The sequence below is a fragment of the Lissotriton helveticus genome, chromosome 8 (assembly GCF_964261635.1).
Source record: "Lissotriton helveticus chromosome 8, aLisHel1.1, whole genome shotgun sequence".
In the NCBI taxonomy this organism is placed as follows: domain Eukaryota; kingdom Metazoa; phylum Chordata; class Amphibia; order Caudata; family Salamandridae; genus Lissotriton; species Lissotriton helveticus.
Genome location: NC_136069.1, coordinates 1,264,542,085 through 1,264,563,960, shown reverse-complemented (window position 1 = coordinate 1,264,563,960; position 21,876 = coordinate 1,264,542,085). Strand labels below are relative to the sequence as shown.

Here is a 21,876-nt window from a genome sequence, read left to right as displayed (position 1 = left end):
TCTTCCCACTCCCCTCTTGTCTCTTTCTGTACCTCTGTTTCTTCTTTCTGCACTTCTTTTGTTTCTTTGTGCACCCCTCTTGCTTCTTTCTGCAACCTTGTGCCTCTTTCTGCACCCATCTTCCCTCTTTTTGCACTCCTCTTGCCTCTTTCTGCACCACTGTTCCTTCTTTCTGCACTTCTTTTGTTTCTTTGCACATCTCTTGCTTCTTTCTGCACCGCTCGTGCCTCTTTATGCACCCCTCTTCCCTCATTTTGCACTCCTCTTGCCTCTTTATGCACTTCTGTTGCTTCTTTTTGCACTTCCGTTGCTTCTTTCTGCACTACTATGCTTTCTGCACCTCTCTTGCTTCTGTCTGCAGTACTCGTGCTTCTTTCTGCACCTCTGTGCCTTCTTTCTGAAACCCTTGTGCCTTTTTCTGCACCCCTCTTCCCTATTTCTGCACTCCTCTTGCTTATTTGTACACCTGTGTTCCTTCTTTCTGCACTTCTTATGTTTCTTTTTGCACATCTCGAGCTTCTTTCTGCACTCTTCGTGCCTCTTTCTGCACCCCTCTTCCCTCTTTTTGCACCCCTGTTGCCTCTTTCTGCAATTCTGTTGCTTCTTTCTGCACTGCTCTTGCTTCTTTCTACACCTCTCTTGCTTCATACTGCAGCACTCATGCTTCTTTTTGCATTTCTCTCCCTTCTTTCTGCAACCCTTGTGACTCTTTCGGCTCCCCTCTTGTCTTTTCTGTACCTCTGTTGCTTCCTTCTGCACTTTTGTTTCTTTGTGCACCTCTCTTGCTTTTTTCTGCACCCCTCGTGCCTCTTCGTACACCCCTCTTCCCTCTTTTTGCACTCCTCTTGCCTCTTTCTGCACCTCTGTTCCCTCTTTCTTCGCCCCTGCTGCCTCTTTCTGTACCTCTGTTCTTTCTGGACTTCTTTTGTTTCTGTATACACATCTCTTGCTTCTTTCTGCACCGCTTTTGCCTCTTTACGCACCCCTCTTCCCTCATTTTGCACCCTTCTTGCCTCTTTCAGCACTTCTGTTGCTTCTTTCTGCACTACTCTTGCTTCTTTCTGCCCTTCTTTTGCTTCTTTCTGCAGCACGTGTGCTTCTTTCTGTACCTCTGTCCCAAAAGTCAAAAAGATTTTATTTGTATTGGTACTCATATAGAGGACCACAAATATACAATTTACAGATATAAAGGAAAAATAATTTTTACATATAATCAATACAATGGTAAAAAAGATTTTAGAAACTTAAAAAAATTATAACAAACAAATTCATTTGACGGATATTTACATAGCTGCAAAAGTTCACTCACTTTGACAATTCTACAAGTTTGATAGATCGGGGCAAGGTATCTGGTGCGTGCAGTAGTTACATTTATATTGGGACACACAAACAGCAAATGCTCAATATCTTGGTCTCCCCCTTCACACAGGGGGCATAGGAGTGATCTTCCAGTCGACCACCTTGCTGTGTAAGTTAATACTGGTAGGATACCCAGTCTTAGCATGGTGATTGTCCTCCTTACACCATGAGTCAGGGAATACCTGATATATGGTTGAATTTGCTTATATTCCAATGAGTCCACGAAGGATTTATATGTTTTCAGTTTTTTGCAGTGTTCATAGTCTAATTCGTAGCTTAGTTTCGGGGTGTAACATCTTAGAAACAATTTCAGTTGAGCTGCTGACCAACTGCATAGAATATCCGAGGTGATTTCTGCCATTTGGAATATAATTTTCATATTGTTTGAGAAGGTCTGGTTTTTTGTTTCACTATAAAGAAGTTCATTTTTCAATAGGTGTCTTAATGTGCCCTCCTTAGCTTTAAGTAGATTGTAGCTCCACCTGATTACATTGGCTACTGCTGTGGCAAAAGAACTTGTAATCGAGAACTCCAAACGTAAAGCCTGAACAGGTACGGAGTCAGAGACCTTCATTAATTTTCTTAAAATTTTCCCCTCTTTACGGTCCATGTAGGTCCACTGTTTTATCGGGATGTACTCTGTTGCATATGATAATACAGGTGGAATTTTTACTTTATAAATTTTGATTAAGGAAGAGAAGTGCCGACTTCCGGTGGAGCGATAGAGTCTTAAAAGAGCCTCAGTGTGTACATCAGATTTCCTAATTAGATTTTCAATGTGTTTTGCATTGGAGATGTTCTTTGATAGTATCCTGCCAAGATAGGGATACTCGTTCACTATTTCTACTTTTCTTCCACCTAAGTTCCAACTGTAATTATTTCTACGTTTCTTCCTTGAAAAAACCACAATCTGTGTTTTATTTAAATTCGGGGTTAAAAAGTTTGCTTTTGAATATGCGTGAAGTATATCCAGGGAGTTTTGTAACCCAAAAGGGGTTAGGTCAAGCATTACTATATCATCAGCGTACATTAGTACTTGTATGTTTTGTTTGGCAATTTTAGGTGATAAACATAAACCCTGCTGTAACTGTTTAGGCAGGTCGCTGAGATACAGGGAAAATAATAATGGTGCCAGTAAGCACCCTTGCTTCAGACCATTGGCTGTTTGTATCCTTTTTGTTAGGCCCTTTTCTCCTCCCATTTGCACCTGACACCAGGTATTGGTGTGGAGATTCACGATGGTTTGTAGAAGTTGTTCTGGAATTCCAAGTTCCCTGAGTTTATGCCATAGAGTTGGTCGATCGACACGGTCGAACGCAGTCGTGTAATCAACGAACACTGCATATACCGGCTGTGATTTTCCTATTACATATTTGTCTAGTATCGTTTGAATAACAGCAATGTTATCTGTGACCGAATGTTTTGGCCTAAAGCCAGCTTGAAACATCGGAATTTTATCCAGTGAAAAAGCCCAGTCCTTTAGTCTTTGTAGAACTTCTGCTGCAAAGATTTTACCCGCAGCGTCCATTAACGCAATTTGCCTATAATTTCCGGCAACTGTCCTGCTCCCCTTTTTATATATTGGGATAATCGTACTCCCCTGCCAGGATTTAGGTATTTGTCCGATTTTGAGGATAAAATTGAATAGATCCGATAATGATTTACCCCATTCCTTTGGATTTGTTTGATAAATCTTTATAGGGATCTGATCTGGACCAGAGGCACCTGTTTTTCTTGCTTTTTTGATTGTCCTTTCCACTGAAGTAGCAGAAAGAAATTGTAAGTCCACTTTAGCTTTGCTATTTCCTTTTTCCAGGCTTTTCCCATCTGATATAGTCAGATTTGCTTTGTACAAATCAGTGAGATAAGTTTCCCACTCCTTTGGGGGGACAGGTATTGATTGTAATTTCTTTTTTGTCCCTGTTAATTTTGCTATGAGGGACCAATATTTGCGTTGATTAGAGTCTTTTGCTGCTACCTGAATGTCAATCCAATTACGGTCTTGAATATCTTTTTTATTTCTTAACTTCTCTCTCCTGAGTTTATTTTTTAGTCGGTTAATTTCTTTCTCAGTAGATATAGAGGCATTCATGTAATGACCACGAATGAGTTTGTTCAGTTTTTTCTTCGTAGTGGAGTTTTGGTTGTTTTTATTGAAGTTTTGATTTTTCCACCTATTAACTCCAAAAGGAGCCTGATGTAATTTATCCCATAAAAAATTCCTAAGCTCATTAATCACGTATTCAAAATTCTCTATTGGGTCCTCCGAGAAAATTGTTGTTAGGAGGTCAGTGTACTCAATCAAGATTGATATTCTGTCCATAATTTTAGAGCTCCAAAAAATTCTTCTCTGATCTCCATTTATCAGGACAGAATTTTTATGAAAAATTAATGGTGCATCTAATGCAGTTTGAGGGTTCCATTCCGTAGTTAAATTCATCAGCGCATGGTCACTCTCTTGGCTTAATTTTACTTGTAGGTGGGTAACAGTCTCCAGTAGATTCATACTACAGATGATGTAGTCTATAGTGGATGGACTTCCATTACCCCGTCTAGTGAAAGACGCCGGGATATCGCCTTCCAGGTTGCCATTCAAGATTGCACCATTTAAAGTTGGCAATATTGATAATAGTAGTTTTCCTCTTTTATCGGATTTCGCACCTTTAGGGAATTGCGGGGCTGAAAATTCAACTGATTCCTCTTTATACAATTCAGCCCGTTTTCTAATTTCAAGGTTAGAAATTTTGCCATTCAAGTCACCAGCTATTATATAAGGAATATGTAATTGGTCCTCTACTATCTGCGCAATAATTTCCATTATCTCCACAAACGTTTGATCTTCATTCTGGCCAGGAGGGGCATATATGTTGAAAAGCAAAATTGCCTTTTCGGTTGCCGTATTATGTATTTTTAATGAGACCTTTATACATTGCAGGTGGTAAGATTTAGTTTGAATAACTTCTTGGCCCCACAGATATTCCTCTGACAATAGAGTGGCCAAACCACCTTTTGCGTGGCCCCGATTTGTGGGTATGGCAGGGGTGACATAGACATAATAGTTTTTCAAAGAAAAAGAGTCAGTTGCCCAAGTCTCTTGTAGCAGCAAGATATCTGGATGATTACTTATAGCCTCCTTTAGTTTGATCGTATCTTCCCCCGCCATATTCCACGATGTTATTTTTAGGCCGTTGTTAAACAGGTTGCCCAAGGCATGCAGAGAATCTCTTACTGTTACAATTCCCTGAAGCCCGTGACCAAGACTTTATACTTTCGCTAAAGTCTCTTCCGTTGGAGTCATGGTGCCATACTGCCCTTCCTCCATTTTCCACTTTTATTTTTATTTGTAGAAAGTCTTTCCCTGTGGAATTAAATCCTGAAGTCGACTCTCCAGCCAAGTCAGTATGTCGAAACTGATTTTTATATTGGGAATTTGCAATTGATCGTATTTGCTCATCGTACCCTGCATAGTTTCTGTCTTCCTCAGGGTTTATTACTGGGATAACATCATACCCGTGTTTATGCAATGTCTCTTTTTCTTCGAGTATGATTTCAGGGATAACATATGACCAAAACGATACTATAACTTTTTTTGTATTGTCTCTTTGCGGGAAGGTTACTAAATCGATTTCACTGCTAGTTAAACTTTCTAGTGACTTTATGTAGTGAAGGAGATTGACGACCCTACTTCTGTTGAGCAGTACCGAATCCGTAGGGAAAAGTTCTTCAAGTTGTAATACTTTAGAGTATCGTTTTTCTGCTCCATAAAAGGGTTTTCCTTCATAGTTTCTTTCACAAATGTCGTGGTGTACTGATTTTTCAAAAAGCTTGTATGGATAAAATTCTTTTGCAACCGGGTCTAGTAGTTGTAAGTTCTCTTCCTTATTACTAGTTTCCATATTCTCAATCAGTCCTGATTTGACAGGTTCAGCTTCTTGTACTTCTTTGGTTTCATTAACAAATGTGGGCTTTTGAAATCTCAACTTGCGATTTTTTCTTTTATGGAAACGTCTTAATGGCTTTTTCCTCTTTTTTTTTCCTTCTGCTTGCTCAGGTTCTATCTTACTACAGGATTTCCCGCCCTTTTTTTCCTCAGACGTACTATTGGAATTAATTACTTGGATATTTTCAGTCGAAAGATCATTGTTTAGTCTATTGGATTTGATAGTTTTTTTGAAAATTGGATATTCCTTATCGCTTGGAGGTTTTTCCATAAATAGTTTTTTTAAAGAGATTATGGAAGTTTCAGATTGATTTTCCGGCTTTCCTTTCTTTCGTTTTGTAGCATTTGATGTCTGGGTACCACGATCATGTTTTTGTGTCTCCTTTTCAATGTTGCAATTCCTTATACTATTATTCTTTTGCAAGTCGTTGTTGTATTCCGGATGTTTGTTTTTCATTTCAGATGATTTTCTTCTCTTTTTTTCCTCCACTAGATGCTTAAGGATCCCAATTTGAACGTCCAAGGTTTGGTCCGAGTTTTCTAGTATATTTCTCAAAAAGGAGAGCACTGACTCAAGTATCTCTTGCAGTGTAAAGAGGGCTTTTGACATAGGAGTAGCAATGTTGGCTGAATAGTTAGTTTTTATATTAAAAGGGTCAACAGATGATTCAAGTGGGATAGGTTGCGATGGGTTTAGTAACTGAGGAAAACTGTTAGATATTTTGGGCTCTGATAGTTTTTCTGTTATCTTTGATTTATTTGCCCAGAGTTCTTGTAATTGACATTTATTTCCAGTATTATTTTTTGGAGTAGACGATACAAGATGAAACTCTTCTTGATCCTGGATATCTGATTTATTGAAGGAATTGATAGATTTTTGCTTATTGTCAAGGGCCACATTACTGAGATGAAACTTCAAGTTGGGTCCAGATGTTATTTCAAAAAGCGTTTTAGGCCCTGTAGGTACTACGGAGATATCTGTAATTTCTGGATCTGTGATAATTTTGTCAGTGACTTCCTTAGTAGAGAGACCAGAGAAATATTCACTGATGGCAGGGGTCCGCAGTATGCGACCTTGTTTGACCGAAGTATCTTTTGTTTTCCGTACGGCATCCTCTGTGCCCATACGTTTCATGAAGATGGTCCGTGAACGTAATTTTTTAAGCCCCATTTCCTTTCACGCGAGTGGTATTGTTTGCAAGCTTTATTTCTCGTGTAGATATTAGACAGAAGGAACTATGAGGATATGGTCGAGTATAAAAAGACCTTACTTTTCGTCGGCCGGTGTTAGTAGGGTGGCCCGTCCCGTCCTCGGTCGTCCCCGGACGGCCACAGACGGCCCGCCCTTTGCCCGGGCTTCTCCCGGGCGCTACCCGCGCGCTCCCGCGCAGCGGAGTAGAAGTACTCTAATTATTGACTGACCTTAGGAGGGGGCGTGGCCTTGAGGGAGAGCGTCACCAGGTGAGATCGGTGAGGCAGCTGCTGGGACTCTTGGGAGTTGGAGTCCAGCAGTCTGCCCGCTCGCAGCCCTACTTGCCTCGAGCCCCCAGTCCTCAGCTGGCAGTCACAGCAGAAAGCGCCTCCGGTGAAGCGGGACCCGCGGAGGGGGTCCGGCAGAAAGTAGCACTTAAAAAAGCGCTTCAGCAGTAGCACAGAGCGCCGTCTCAGTCCTTCAACACAGGTGCAGTTCAGCTTGATAAGATGCAGAAAGGAATGCGCTATTGATGGTAATCCGGCGCCTTTTACTGGAGAGAAGGGGGCGTGGCCTTGAGGGAGAGCGTCACCAGGTGAGATCGGTGAGGCAGCTGCTGGGACTCTTGGGAGTTGGAGTCCAGCAGTCTGCCCGCTCGCAGCCCTACTTGCCTCGAGCCCCCAGTCCTCAGCTGGCAGTCACAGCAGAAAGCGCCTCCGGTGAAGCGGGACCCGCGGAGCGGGTCCGGCGGAAAGTAGCACTTAAAAAAGCGCTTCAGCAGTAGCACAGAGCGCCGTCTCAGTCCTTCAACACAGGTGCAGTTCAGCTTGATAAGATGCAGAAAGGAATCCGCTATTGATGGTAATCCGGCGCCTTTTACTGGAGAGAAGGGGGCGTGGCCTTGAGGGAGAGCGTCACCAGGTGAGATCGGTGAGGCAGCTGCTGGGACTCTTGGGAGTTGGAGTCCAGCAGTCTGCCCGCTCGCAGCCCTACTTGCCTCGAGCCCCCAGTCCTCAGCTGGCAGTCACAGCAGAAAGCGCCTCCGGTGAAGCGGGACCCGCGGAGGGGGTCCGGCAGAAAGTAGCACTTAAAAAAGCGCTTCAGCAGTAGCACAGAGCGCCGTCTCAGTCCTTCAACACAGGTGCAGTTCAGCTTGATAAGATGCAGAAAGGAATCCGCTATTGATGGTAATCCGGCGCCTTTTACTGGAGAGAAGGGGGCGTGGCCTTGAGGGAGAGCGTCACCAGGTGAGATCGGTGAGGCAGCTGCTGGGACTCTTGGGAGTTGGAGTCCAGCAGTCTGCCCGCTCGCAGCCCTACTTGCCTCGAGCCCCCAGTCCTCAGCTGGCAGTCACAGCAGAAAGCGCCTCCGGTGAAGCGGGACCCGCGGAGCGGGTCCGGCGGAAAGTAGCACTTAAAAAAGCGCTTCAGCAGTAGCACAGAGCGCCGTCTCAGTCCTTCAACACAGGTGCAGTTCAGCTTGATAAGATGCAGAAAGGAATCCGCTATTGATGGTAATCCGGCGCCTTTTACTGGAGAGAAGGGGGCGTGGCCTTGAGGGAGAGCGTCACCAGGTGAGATCGGTGAGGCAGCTGCTAGGACTCTTGGGAGTTGGAGTCCAGCAGTCTGCCCGCTCGCAGCCCTACTTGCCTCGAGCCCCCAGTCCTCAGCTGGCAGTCACAGCAGAAAGCGCCTCCGGTGAAGCGGGACCCGCGGAGCGGGTCCGGCGGAAAGTAGCACTTAAAAAAGCGCTTCAGCAGTAGCACAGAGCGCCGTCTCAGTCCTTCAACACAGGTGCAGTTCAGCTTGATAAGATGCAGAAAGGAATCCGCTATTGATGGTAATCCGGCGCCTTTTACTGGAGAGAAGGGGGCGTGGCCTTGAGGGAGAGCGTCACCAGGTGAGATCGGTGAGGCAGCTGCTGGGACTCTTGGGAGTTGGAGTCCAGCAGTCTGCCCGCTCGCAGCCCTACTTGCCTCGAGCCCCCAGTCCTCAGCTGGCAGTCACAGCAGAAAGCGCCTCCGGTGAAGCGGGACCCGCGGAGCGGGTCCGGCGGAAAGTAGCACTTAAAAAAGCGCTTCAGCAGTAGCACAGAGCGCCGTCTCAGTCCTTCAACACAGGTGCAGTTCAGCTTGATAAGATGCAGAAAGGAATACCTCTGTCCCTTCTTTCTGCAACCCTTGTGCCTCTTTCTGCTCCCCTCTTGCCTCTTTCTGCACCTCTGTCTCTTCTTTCTGCACTTCTTTTGTTTCTTTCTGCACCTCTCTTGCTTCTTTCTGTATCCCTCTTTCTCCTCACCACTTCCTCCTTTCTGCATCTCTGTTGCTTTATGCACTTCTCTTGCTTATTTTGCACCTCTCTTGCTTCTTTCTGAACCCCTCAAGCCTCTTTCTGCAAATGTCCTACCTATGTAGACATAGTTAGAAATTAGCATTTAAAAAACCTTTGAAATACACTGAAAAACAGGGACGTATTAGTTAGAAATTAGCATTTTAAAAACCTTTGACATTCACTGAAACAACCATAGGTTTCAGGGATGTTATAGTTAGAAATATTCATTTAAAAAAACTTTGAAATTCACTGAGAAAACCATAGGTTTCAGGAACGGTATAGTTAGAAATGAGCATTTAAAAAACTTAGAAATTCACTGAAAAAAACACTGGTTTCAGGGACGTTATAGTTAGTTGGACATTTCACTCGTACAAAACCAGAGAAATTTGTCCGTTATAGTTAGTTGAGCTAACTATATTTCGTGCCCCCGCAATGCACTGCTGATGACATCACATATTACATCACTCTTGACATGGTCAGTGACTTCACTCATGACATCTTTTTTTTCTATTGTTATCCCTAACAGGGGCAAGACTTTTAGCACTTTATAGGACTGATGCATAAAAAGGTGTGAAACAAATATCTGCCAAAAAACTGGTAAGTGGACAGTGGGATTCCAATACATGGGTATCTTTATTTCTCCTTGTCCAACGATCTCATGGGCGCACAACATTAATCCACTTCTTGACGTCCTCTGAGATGAGACAACAATATAGTCATCTCTACCTCTCTCGCTGTATGGGTGCTCTGCGATTTTTAAAATGGTTTCTCTCTCCAGAGTGCTTTATCGGTTACAAAAGTTCCTTTATCATATACCGCGCTCATGGTATGCGCAAAAAAACGCCATACATAATAAATTCTTGTGGCGTGAGGGGGCTGTTAGAGTGGCGCTACAGACATGTGCACAATCTACCTACTGCGGTAGCATTGCTGCGGCAGACGTGTATTCATACTATGTGGCCTCTCACCTATTGGTCATTAACAAATGGTGGTACAATACATCTACAGATCCGGCTTTTGCTCTAGAACATGTAGCCATGGAGGGGGTTCCCCTTCTCCCGTTATTATAAAGTTCACAGAGCCTCTATTTTCTACCCCATACTAGCAGAACAACGATTCGGCTCTGGTGGTATACCGTTCGGTGGATGGGGTGGCATGGGCGTCTGACTCAGGCAACACCCCTGTGGCATGGTACGTACTTGCGCCATGTGGCAACATTAAAGGGGTTCTGCCTGTAAGACCTGGTCAGCATATCCACACTTGGGGACGTTATGCGGGGCACTACTCTAAAGTCCTTCCAACAGTTGCAGAAGGAATTCCAGCTCCATAAAAAACCCAGTTCTACAAGTACCTCCAATTGCGCCATGCTCTCACCCCCATGCTTCTCACCTTGGACAACCTTCCAGAGTTTTACCCTCTGGATGGTCGCCTCCTCATGGGTGATTTGGGTGCCCACAAAATTCGACGGATCTCCCAGACATTGACAAGACACTCCACTACGACCCTACACAGGACCAGAAGGGCGTGGCAAGATTACATCCCAGACGTGATCGACGATGACTGGGCTGAGGCTATAGCTAGTCCCCGGGGTACGGTGGTGGACTCTAGATACCATCTCATTCAATTTAAATACTTCCACCGCGTTTATTATACACGCCTCAGTCTTTTGAAGATGGGGGTTATTACACCGAGGGCTGGGATCTGATTTTGGCCGCCATCTTGGGGGTAGGACTCGCCGCCCTCGCGCTCTAGTAGCGCTATAAAAGGGGAATTTGCTCCTCCACTCAGGGATTACCAAACTGCTACAACCTTTTCCCTCTTGAGGCGGAAGCCGGGAGGTCTCCCTTCTATTCTTTACACTTTTAGCTGTGTATTTTAACTTGCGTGTTATTTCATTTTAACTTGTGTAAAATTGGCTTGTGCTGCACGCTTGATTTAAGAAGCGTTTTGGTGCATGAAAAAGACTTCCTAGCGCTCTTAGGCGCCTTGCTTGCTCCCCTCACCTTGCCTGGGTATTCAGACCGCCCTCGGCCGAGTATTGACGCCGAGGGCTGGGATCTGATTTTGGCCGCCATCTTGGGGGTAGTACTCGCCGCCCTCGCGCTCTAGTAGCGCTATAAAATGCTCACCTCTCCCTCCGCGTAATGCGGATGCGCCTGACCTGTGCCTGAGTCGCGCCAGAGTCTGCCCGTCTGCGCCCGTCCCGGCGCGACTCAGCGTCCCGGAGGCGTGCGGCGTGCCAGGCTCTTCTAGTCCCTACTTTTCCCCCATATATATCACTATGTTTTCTTACACATCCCAGGAGCTCCACTCTTTCAACAAAGCGGCGGAGTCCTGTTACTCAGTTTTCCCCGGACGATACAGGGGTAAGCATAAATGCCCAGAGTGTAACTGGCAGCTTACTAGCACACGTTCGCCTACTTCTCATATGAAGGAGTGTAAAACTAAACACCTCTGCCTACTCCTCAACACTAGATCCATGCACAGACACACTAAACCTGCCTGTCTGATGCTTACTGAGACATGGCTCAATGAGTCCTCTCATCCTGACATTGCTGCAGCTATCCCTCCTGAGTATAACATCCTTAGACGAGACAGAGATAAGGGTAGAGGGGGAGGAGTGGCCCTCGTTGTGAAAAAAACTATCGCGTGTTCGGCCATTCACACGGAATCTATCACGGGCACCGAATCCCTGGCCTTCTCCCTAGCCCTGTCTCCCCAACAATCTGTAAAGGGGCTCCTAGTATACAGACCTCCGGGGCCTGCAGGGTCCTTTTTTGAGGAACTCCAACAAGTCATGTCTATTCCAGTGCTGAGAACGGAGAGGTGCGTGCTAGCCGGGGACTTTAACTTCCATATGGAAGATAGTCATGATCCGGATACTATTAGGATGCTAGATATCACATCCTCCTTGGGCCTGTTCCCCTATCTTTCTGGCCCGACCCACGACAAGGGTCATACTTTAGACCAGGTCTTTTCTACCTTTCCGGTTGAGGTGACTGCAGTGTTGCCGGTTCTATGGTCTGACCATCGACTAGCCTATTTCCAAATACCTGGCACTGAGAAATCAGCAGTCACCGCTCCGAGACAACAGGGTTTCGCCTTTAGAGCATACCATCGGGTGACTCCTGACCTGCTGTCTCAGGCCCTTGTGAACCATCCTGTGTCCTATACTGGTGACCTGGATAAGGATCTTGAAACTCTGCAGACCTGGCTTTTAGCCAGACTGAATGACCTTGCTCCTGCACAGCCCCCTCGTACCGCCATCAAACGGGTCTCGGCACCATGGTTTACCGCGGAATTGGCTCATTCCCGTAGACTATGTAAAGCTGCCGAACGGACATAGAGAGCTGAGTACGATACCGAGGCAAAATTGACCTATAGATCCATGATTAAAACCTACCATAGATTAGTCCTCCAGGAAAAGAAAGGCTACTTCGCTAAAAGAATTGAGGAAGCAGCCAATTCCTGTAAGGAGATTTTCACGGTTGTCAGAGAATTTACTACCCAGCGATCTAACTTAGCGCAGGTAGTCCCTGCGGACACCTGGGCTGACACCATAGCCAATTTCTTCACCACCAAAATTAGGCAGATACAGGATTCCTTTCCCCCGAGGCCTATAACTGTTATCCCGCCCTCATTGGAAGAGTCAGTTTATGTGCCTACCTCCGGCCCCGTGCTAGCGGTTTTTCCATCTCTTACGGAATCGTCCTCATTAGCACTTATGAGGAGTTTGAAATCTGGATCACCATGTGACCCTTGCCCTGCCAAATTTCTAGCCAGAATGGCAGAAGTTGTTAACCCTCTTGCTAACCCCATTTTAAACCTTTCTTTAAGTCAGGGAGCCCTTCCACATCTGTGGAAACAGGCCATGGTCATCCCTCTTCTTAAAAAGCCTAACCTTGCCCCAGACACCCCTGCTAACTACAGGCCTATCTCGCTCCTCCCGGCCTTCACGAAAATCTTGGAGAAACATATTCATGGCGTACTCTCCAATTTTTTGGAATCCAACAAGCTCCTGCACGTGTCTCAATCAGGTTTTCGACCTAACCTAAGTACAGAAACCGCACTCCTGGAGGTTTCAGAGATTGTTAAGGAGGCGATGGATGCCGGAGGCAGGGTGATGTTGGTAATGTTGGATCTGTCGGCGGCTTTCGACACCGTCCCCCATGAGGATCTCCTCATAAGGCTACATGCCATCGGGCTGAGGGGGTCGGTGCTCAGTTGGTTTCGTTCCTTTCTGACCAACCGCCGACAAACGGTCTGGGCCTCCCCTGGATCTGCCGAAATGTCGCCTTTGGGAGTCGGAGTTCCTCAGGGCTCAGTATTGAGCCCAACTCTTTTTAACATCTTCATGACCCCTTTGGCGGCTTTGGTGGAATCCTTTGGGGCCCAGATCGTTTCCTATGCTGACGACACCCAGCTTCTCTTCACCTGCCGGAGGGGCGAAGATTTCGAGGGTGATAGTATCCGTGAGTGCCTTGGGGCTGTTTTTAACTGGTTCCAACTGAACAGCCTCAAGTGCAACTCAGATAAGTCCGAGATACTTTTTTTCGGATGCCCCTCGGAACCGGACTGGCAGGGGTGGTGGCCGGCTGACATATTCCCTCCAGCTAACTCCTCCGAGTCAGCCAAGAACCTGGGAATTAAAATAGACAATGGGCTTACTCTTAAGTCTCAGGTGCTGACTCTTACAGGAACATGTTTCGGTATCCTCAGGATGTTGCGGAAGTTTTTTCCGCTGTCTCGGAGGACCATAGGAGAATAACTGTTCAGGCTCTCATTGGGTCCAGACTCGACTACGCCAATATCCTGTATCTGGGCCTGCCGGAATACCTCTTACAGCGTATGCAGGTGACCCAGAATGCTGCCGCTCGTACCATCTATGGTCTGCATCGACGAGTGAGGGCGTCAAACCTACTGCGAACCTTACATTTGTTCCCCATCCGGAAGCGGTTAGTGTTCAAGGCTATGACATTGGCTCATAAAGCCTTGCATGGCGCGGGGGCCCAATACTTGCAAAAGAGGATGGCTTTCTATCTGCCTGCACGATCTTTAAGATCAGAATCATTGGCACTAGCAGTAGTCCCCCGCGTAAAGAAAGCCCGTATCGGAGGGCGATCTTTTAGGCTGTTAGCCCCTCAGCTTTGGAACTCCCTACCTCTGTCCTTGCGTTCCATGTCCAACTTATCTGCTTTCAGGAAGAGTTTAAAGACCTGGCTCTTTACTGACTAGGTTCTCACAATGTCCTACTCTGCCCTTGCTGTTTTTTTCTTTTATTGTTATGTGGTGTATGTTTCTTTTCTCTTTCTTGGTCTGGAGCATAAAGCGCCGGGACACTCCTTTGGAGTAGCCGCGCGCTATGAAAGACCTATAATAACATAACATAACATACATCCCCCTAGTGCTTATGCTGCGGAAAAGAGGAGGGGACGTTTTTCCACACAGTATAGCGTTGTACCACTATACAGCCCTTCTGGCGTAAAGTCTCAGCTTGTCTAAAAGAGGTGCTGTCCTGGGATCTCCCACACAACCCTAGACTGTTCTTACTTAATAGCACTGACGGCATAGGTGGAAATCGATACACACAACACCTGCTCTTCCTTGCCCTCACTATTGCCAAATGCTACATTGGTCAGCTAGGGAAATAGCAAAATAAATTAGACAAATGCATGGGTGCGGAGATAGTAGTCTTCCAGGCGAGGAGCTGCCCTCAGAAGCGTAGACAAATTTGGTCTAGATGGGCTACATATCGAGGTATAGACCTTCACCCCTTCCCTCTCAAACCCCTTGATGAGCAGTCTTCATCAGATGTCCCGGGACATAACACACTGCATATTGTATTTCCCATTGTGGTGATCACAGATACTTAAACATGCCCCTAACTGTGGGTGGTGTGGAAATGTCTGCGCAAAGTTCTTGTTTTTGTTGTTGTTATATATACAAATTGTAGCCAATGATGTTTACAAGCTTGGTACTTTGCCATTATCCTGTCATAAGTTTGGTGCATGTCGGGCAACAGCCCAAGCGGTACCATAAAAACTCAATGATACATGTTTTCAAACACAAAAAAATTTGGTAAGTGTACACGTACAATCTAGAATATGGATGTGTTAGACTATGAGCTGGAGATTTCACTGTTTTAATAAATCAGCCCCTAAGAGATCATCTGTGAATTGCTGCTCATATCACTAATTCGTAGCTGATGCATCTTTCATAGACTTACACATTTCTCTGTTATTTCTTAGGTCCACTATGGCCAAGAAGTTGCTTCTGGTTGATGTTGATTGCGGGTTGGATGATGCCCAAGCACTCATGATGGCCTTGGCAGAGCCCAGTGTGGAAATATTGGGGATCACGTGCTGCTTTGGAAACACAACCATTGATAATGTGTGCAAGAACGTACTGCGCTTGTTAGAAGTCTGTGAAAGGACTGAGGTAAGCGGCATTAAGGAAAGAAAGGGTTCAACTTCTGAAGAAGGCCATGCATAGCAGTGAATTTGCATGCCACTAATGTGTCAGTTTCCAAGGAAGAAAAGAGCAAAGGCACAAAAAGAACCAGTGTTTTTGCTACATTAGGACCATTATGAGAATCTCCTTTTGGTGCCAACCTAAGAGGCCGTACACAGGCACCACATTGCGTCAAAATCATCTTGTTGCTAGAGGAGGCCCAGTAGCCAAAAAGGCAAACTGTCCTTGTGTCTGGTGTTTTTAGGAATTCTTGCACTGTAACTGAATAGAATATAGTGAAAAAGAAGACTGTGGTAAAACATAGGGGAACCATGTATAAAGAAGCAAAGTTTATGGTTACCTCATTTCAAAATGTAAAAGCTAAATATTTAAAATGTGGTGTTTTTGAAACGCCAGTCAAGAAATAAGTATAATAAAGACTAACAATCGAAATATACCATAAAATAAACATAAAAATATAAAATATTTGGTCATTTTTAGAAGCCCCTTTGAAATCTTTCAGATTGTTTGCTCTGTTAAATTATTGCTGGTAGCACTAGTACTTTTGTTGTGACTCCTCGAACAGCATCGATGGGGGCGAAATCAAGTAAAGACATATTGTTTTAAAGTGTCAATGTTCTGCAAAACAGCAGATTTAGAGACTTTTTTTCTGTGTGCCTGTAAATGTGCCCTGGTGTATGTTTTGTTTGGGACTTTGGAGCATCTTATGCAAGTGAAGGGGGAAAAGCAGAGGAACCCGGCATACATGGCCCAAGTGGTATTGTCTGTGACGTGATGGGAAGATAATAAAATGATTTGAAGCCCGGACTTCACGGTCAGAGGCTTCATGAAAACCGGTGTGTACTCTTTATTTATTTACACTACGTGATCGCCTCCAGCTTCAGGCAGCGCTTAAATACATGACAAATTGGCAACAAGGGTGGTTTGTTTCCTACCCATTGTCCGCCTCCTGCTGATGCTGTTAGCGTTTGCACGCCTCTCCTGTCTCCTCTCCGGCCTTGCCACACCACGGTCTGAAGCTGCTCATGCCGATTGAGGTGGGCTTCATCGATTGTCCTTCAGGCCAGTGGAGGGCGTTTGTCCTTCTCTTTTTTTTTTTGTTTTTGTTTTTATTGAAAGTTCATGAAAATAGCATATCAGATACGTAAGAAAAATAAACACATTAACAAAGGGATTCCGAATAAATATGCATACAGGATGTTACAATAAATATAAGACAATAGTATGAGACAAGTTACGATAAATATGTGGAGGACAGGAATAAATATCAACATAGTTATTAAAAAGCTAAAGGCGCATGCTTTTTAACCGCCTCCATGCTGCCACGGGCGCCCAGATCCTTAGTCCCATGCCCCTGGATTTCGCTCCCTTCAGTGCGTACAGCTCAGACTCAATGTTATGGATCCCGAGCAGCCTACAAATCCACATCTGAAAGGTTGGGGCATCAGCGTCCTTCCATGCAGCAGCAATTAATATTCTAGAAACAGCTGTTGCTATAAACACAAGTGCCTCAGACTCTATGCTTAAACCCAATTTGGCATCATACCCGAATATTAAAAGTGTAGGGGATAGGTCGGTCCTGACAGCTAGCAGCCCCTCTAAAAACTTTACGATTTCGTTTTTAATTGGCCCTAATTTCTCACAGCTACAAAACATGTGAAGCAGATCAGCAGGGCCCTTACCGCATCTAGGGCAATTGTTATCCGCTCTCTTTCCCCAATCAAACAGTTTTGCCGGTGTATAATATAAGTTAAATAGGGTTTTAAAATGCTGTGCTCTTAAATTTGAGGATCGTAGAAACCTTTTATCCATAAGGATAGCTCTGTCTAGATCAATATCGGGGTCATTCAGTTTCCCAGCCCAGGTAGCCTCTGTCGTAAGCATATCATCTGGCAGCGTTCCCAAGAATAATGCATACATTTTCCTTATGCGACAGCCGCCTCCCTTCATGTAATCTAAAAGTGTACATTCTTTGGATATATCAATGGTGGGTCTTTTGGATTTAATTGTATTAGTCAATTGTATATATTTAAACTCTTGAGGGCCTTGGAGTGAATATCTTGACTTCAGAAGATCGAGGGGCCTTAGAGCATCCTTTACCATAACTTGGCCCAATGTAGTGATCCCCTGACTTTCCCAATGTCTCCAAGAGCCGTCTCTACTTAACCACTTGGATGCTAAGTCTATTTTTTCTCCTTCATGTAATTTCCATTGAAACCAATGGAAACTCCATGACGAGCTGGGCTCGTCATGAGCGTCGAAGGGGTTAAGTACGGGAATAGTCCTGATTTCCAAAGTGGGGTATGTTTATTAAACTTCGGAATGCTCTGGTTCTTCTGTATTGCCAGCCATACCACCCGAATATCTTCCAATATTTTGTAACCTGGGGACTTGAAGAAGCGTTTATCATAGTTTCTTAATAATACACCAAACTCCTCGTTCCCTATTGCTAACTGGTATATGGATGGGATGCCACTCTGGGGGTGTATCATGTCAGCAGGGAAGAAAAGTATAGCCATATCTGTGAGGAGACAAGACCAGTGGTATAATTTTAAATTAGGTATACCCAAACCACCCTGTTCCTGGGGTAGAGACATAAATTTGATTGATCTCCTCACCTTTCCGTATTGCCAGAGAAAATTCATAAAAATAGCCTCCATCTCCCTGATCAGAATGTCATCTATTTTAAAGGGGATTGACCTAAACTTATATAACATTTTTGGGAACATTACCATTTTGATAACATTAGCCCTACCTATAATTGATAAATGAAGAGTATCAATTCTTTTTAGATCCTTTTTCATTTTCAGCAGTAATGTCGAGAAGTTGTCTTTGATAATGTCCTGTGTCTGGGCATTAATTGTAATTCCCAGATAAACTACTGAATCCACATATCTATCATCGACTTTGACTGTTTGGCTTGAACATAAGACCTGTGTTTTTGCCACATTGAGTCTGTATCCAGACGCATTCCCAAAATCGGAGGTGATGTTGATTATTTCCCTCATAGCACTGACAGGATCAACAGTGGTGATAGCTATGTCATCCGCGTATGCGAGGATTTTGGTTTCAAGACCATTGGTAATAATTGGTTTTATATAGATATTACTCATAATGCGGCGAATCAGGGGATCAATATAGAGGGCAAATAGGATAGGTGAGCACGGACACCCTTGTCTCGTCCCTCTTGAGATATGGATCAAGTTGGAACCCTGACCCATTAACTGAATGCTAGCTATTGGATTGTAATACATGGCTTTGATAGCCTGCAGAAATCGAGGACCAAATCCTTTGCCGACCATCACATCCCAGAGAAAGCTCCACCTGACCCGATCGAACGCCTTCTCTGCATCGAGGAGGATCATCGCGATCCCCCCCTCCCCCCGAGCATGCATGTCAAATAAAGTTATAGCTCTTTTTATATGGTCGGTGGTACCCCTTCCAGGGATAAAACCATGCTGCCAGGGAGAGACGAGGCCCGCGATAATCCTCCCCAACCGTGACGCCAATATTTTGGCGTAGAGCTTGTTATCGCTATTGATTAGTGATATAGGCCGATAGGAGCCCGGGCTCTCCTTGGGTTTGCCCTTTTTGTGAAATATCACAATGTTGGTTATGGTCCAGGATTCCGGTATCTTGCCTGTATTAATAACCCCGTTAAATAGGTCTAGCAGGAGGGGAGCCATTTCTTCCCTCAGGCATTTATAGACCTCCAGAGGTATGAGATCAGGCCCTGCTGCCTTACCTGCGGATAGATCTTTCAGTGCCTGAAGAAGCTCCTCTATAGTAATATCCTGCTCTAGGGATTCCCTCTCATTGGACGTCAGATTACTACCTGTATCCTGCCAGTTTGTACCCGGATAGGCTGTATCAGCATCCTCCTTATAGAGGTCCTGATAAAAACGCCTGAAAACCTCTAAGATTTCTGTTGGTTTTTTATAGGTCTGCTCACCTTCTTTAATTTCAGTGATAATATTTTTTGTAGTGGCTTGTCTTATTCGGAGCACTAAAGCCCTGCCGGCATTCTCACCTGTTTCGTACATACCTGCTCTGCGGGTCTGATATTCTGCTGCTGCCTTTTTTGCCAATTGCCGCTGGATATCTGCTTTTATAGTATTTAAACTTTCTAGGCTCTGAGACCCCTGGATCCCGTGACATATGTCTCTCCTATGTTGCTCCTCCGCCTTCGCCAGTTTGGCCAAGAGACACTCCCTGTCTTCCTTCATTTTTTTTTCCAGCCGTGCCGAAAAACTAATTGTCTCTCCTCTTAAACCAGCCTTAAAGCTATCCCAGACAATACTGCGGGATGCGCTAAATCTATTAGCGTCAAAGAAGGATTGGGACCACCCTTTAATATGCGCTATATAATTGCTGTCCACTAGAAGCTTTCTATTAAATGTCCATGGTCTCATTTCTTCCCTTGGTTTGCTGATAGATATATTCAAGAAAAGGGGGTTGTGATCGGATATTAGCTTAGGGAGCATTGAAATTTCGACATTGCTAAGTTGTGTGGCTGATACTAAAAAATAATTCAGTTTTGTATATTTATTGAATGGGTGTGAGAAATATGTGAACCCAGGATCATCTTTCTTTTGATTGCCCCAGACATCCTTCAGGCCGTAAGAGTGAATTATAGAGGACACCGCCCTGAATACCCGGGGCTTGCGGCCACTGTATGGGGTATTGCCTGTGAAATCGGCTGAGATGTTAAGATCACCGCAGAATACCATGGGTGACGGCCAGTTAGTAAGCTCACGCTCAATGTGGTCCATCACCCCTGGGTCGTCCAAATTAGAACCATACACTGAGCATAGAGTGATTCCTATTTTCAGCTCACATATTGCCCATCTGCCCAACGGGTCAGCTTTTGATTTTTTAGCCCCCCCCAATCCTACCCGGCCTATAATTGCTACCCCCCTTACAGTAGAGGTCTGTGAGGAACAAGACAAGATTTCATACCCCCTCATATTCAACCAATGTTTCTTTTTCCATGGTAAATGAGTCTCTTGAATACACAGAATGTCGGCCTTGATTAATTTGACATACTCCTCAAACTTTTCCCTCTTTTTCCAGTCATTCAGCCCTCCTATATTGAGGCTAACTATCTTAATCCTTGACATACCCCTGGAGAGAAACAAGCCAGCATACTAACCAATCACATTTTATCCTGAATCTATCAGCGACAAATATCACAGCTATCAAAATCTCAAATGTATCAATGAACGTGTTTATTGCATGAACTTTCTTTTTTTGCTTTTTCCCCTTCCCCCCCCCTCCCTCAGGAGTCCCCTCCCTCCCCACCCCCCTGACCCCAACTCACTCCCAGGTGAGGCGCGCAGACTGAGTCTGTGCCTGTGCGTGTGATGGGTGCGGCCCGGCAGTGGGCACAGTGCGATCCAGAAGAATAGAAAAAACAAAAATCAACTTCAACCTCAACCTCAACCATTACATCCAAGAACCTGACCGAGTAAGACGTTCGCCTCCACGAGGTATTCATCCTAGAAACCACAGGATTTCATTGAGTCGAATCTATCGACTGAAACCTTTTTATATCCACATTGCGCTACACCGCCGATATTCAAAGAGCTGCCAGTAAAGGCTTGGAATTGAGTACGGCCATTTTCAGCAGAGCGAGCACCAAACAGCGTTTGATTTTAAAACAAACACGTTCGTGATTTCACAAACCACTCGACCATGCTGGTACCTTCAAGCTTTAGAGGCACAATCACATAGTGTGGAGGCGACGTAATTCCAGAGCTCCGTTTGCAGGAAGTCCATGATCCCTCGTAATAAAGACCTAAGTAGCCAAGGCGCTGAAGTACTCCAATACTCGCCCCTATATCAGAGCTGCAAACTTATCAGATGAGTATCTCTTTTAAACAGAAAAGGTAAATCAACTTTAAGAATGACACGGTCCGCCACAGTGTTGATATTCCACCCATTGTGTTGTGAATCATCGTGTCTAGTTCACTTTTTCTTCCGAAAGTTGTAATCTGTCTTGAGAAAGGCGCTGGTCGCCGAAACGCGTCGACACACAACTTAATCCTTTATGTCCACGAATTTTTATGATATAATTGATGTATGTGTACTTTCTAAGGAAGGTATATTTTTAACTATTGATGTATGATACATGTATTTTTTTATTATGTGACTGTAATAAACTTTGTAACTACTGAGAATCTGTTCACCACTAGTGCTGGTCCTTTCAACAATATTGTTTCATATTTTAGAAGTACTGCCTAGGTAGTTTGTTCCACAGGCCTTGATTAATTTGACATACTCCTCAAACTTTTCCCTCTTTTTCCAGTCATTCAGCCCTCCTATATTGAGGCTAACTATCTTAATCCTTGACATACCCCTGGAGAGAAACAAGCCAGCATACTAACCAATCACATTTTATCCTGAATCTATCAGCGACAAATATCACAGCTATCAAAATCTCAAATGTATCAATGAACGTGTTTATTGCATGAACTTTCTTTTTTTTGCTTTTCCCCCTTCCCCCCCCCTCCCTCAGGAGTCCCCTCCCTCCCCACCCCCCTGACCCCAACTCACTCCCAGGTGAGGCGCGCAGACTGAGTCTG

At 44.8% G+C, this 21,876-nt stretch overlaps 1 protein-coding gene across 1 annotated transcript in view; it reads left to right on the top strand.

The window, feature by feature from the left end:
* LOC144773303 (inosine-uridine preferring nucleoside hydrolase-like) overlaps window positions 1-21,876 on the top strand; it is a 130,513-nt gene that overhangs the window by 6,642 nt on the left and 101,995 nt on the right. The window contains exon 2 of the mRNA XM_078658244.1: window positions 15,070-15,259. Coding sequence (XP_078514370.1) covers window positions 15,070-15,259 — 190 coding nt within the window. The remainder of the gene's footprint in view (window positions 1-15,069; window positions 15,260-21,876) is intronic.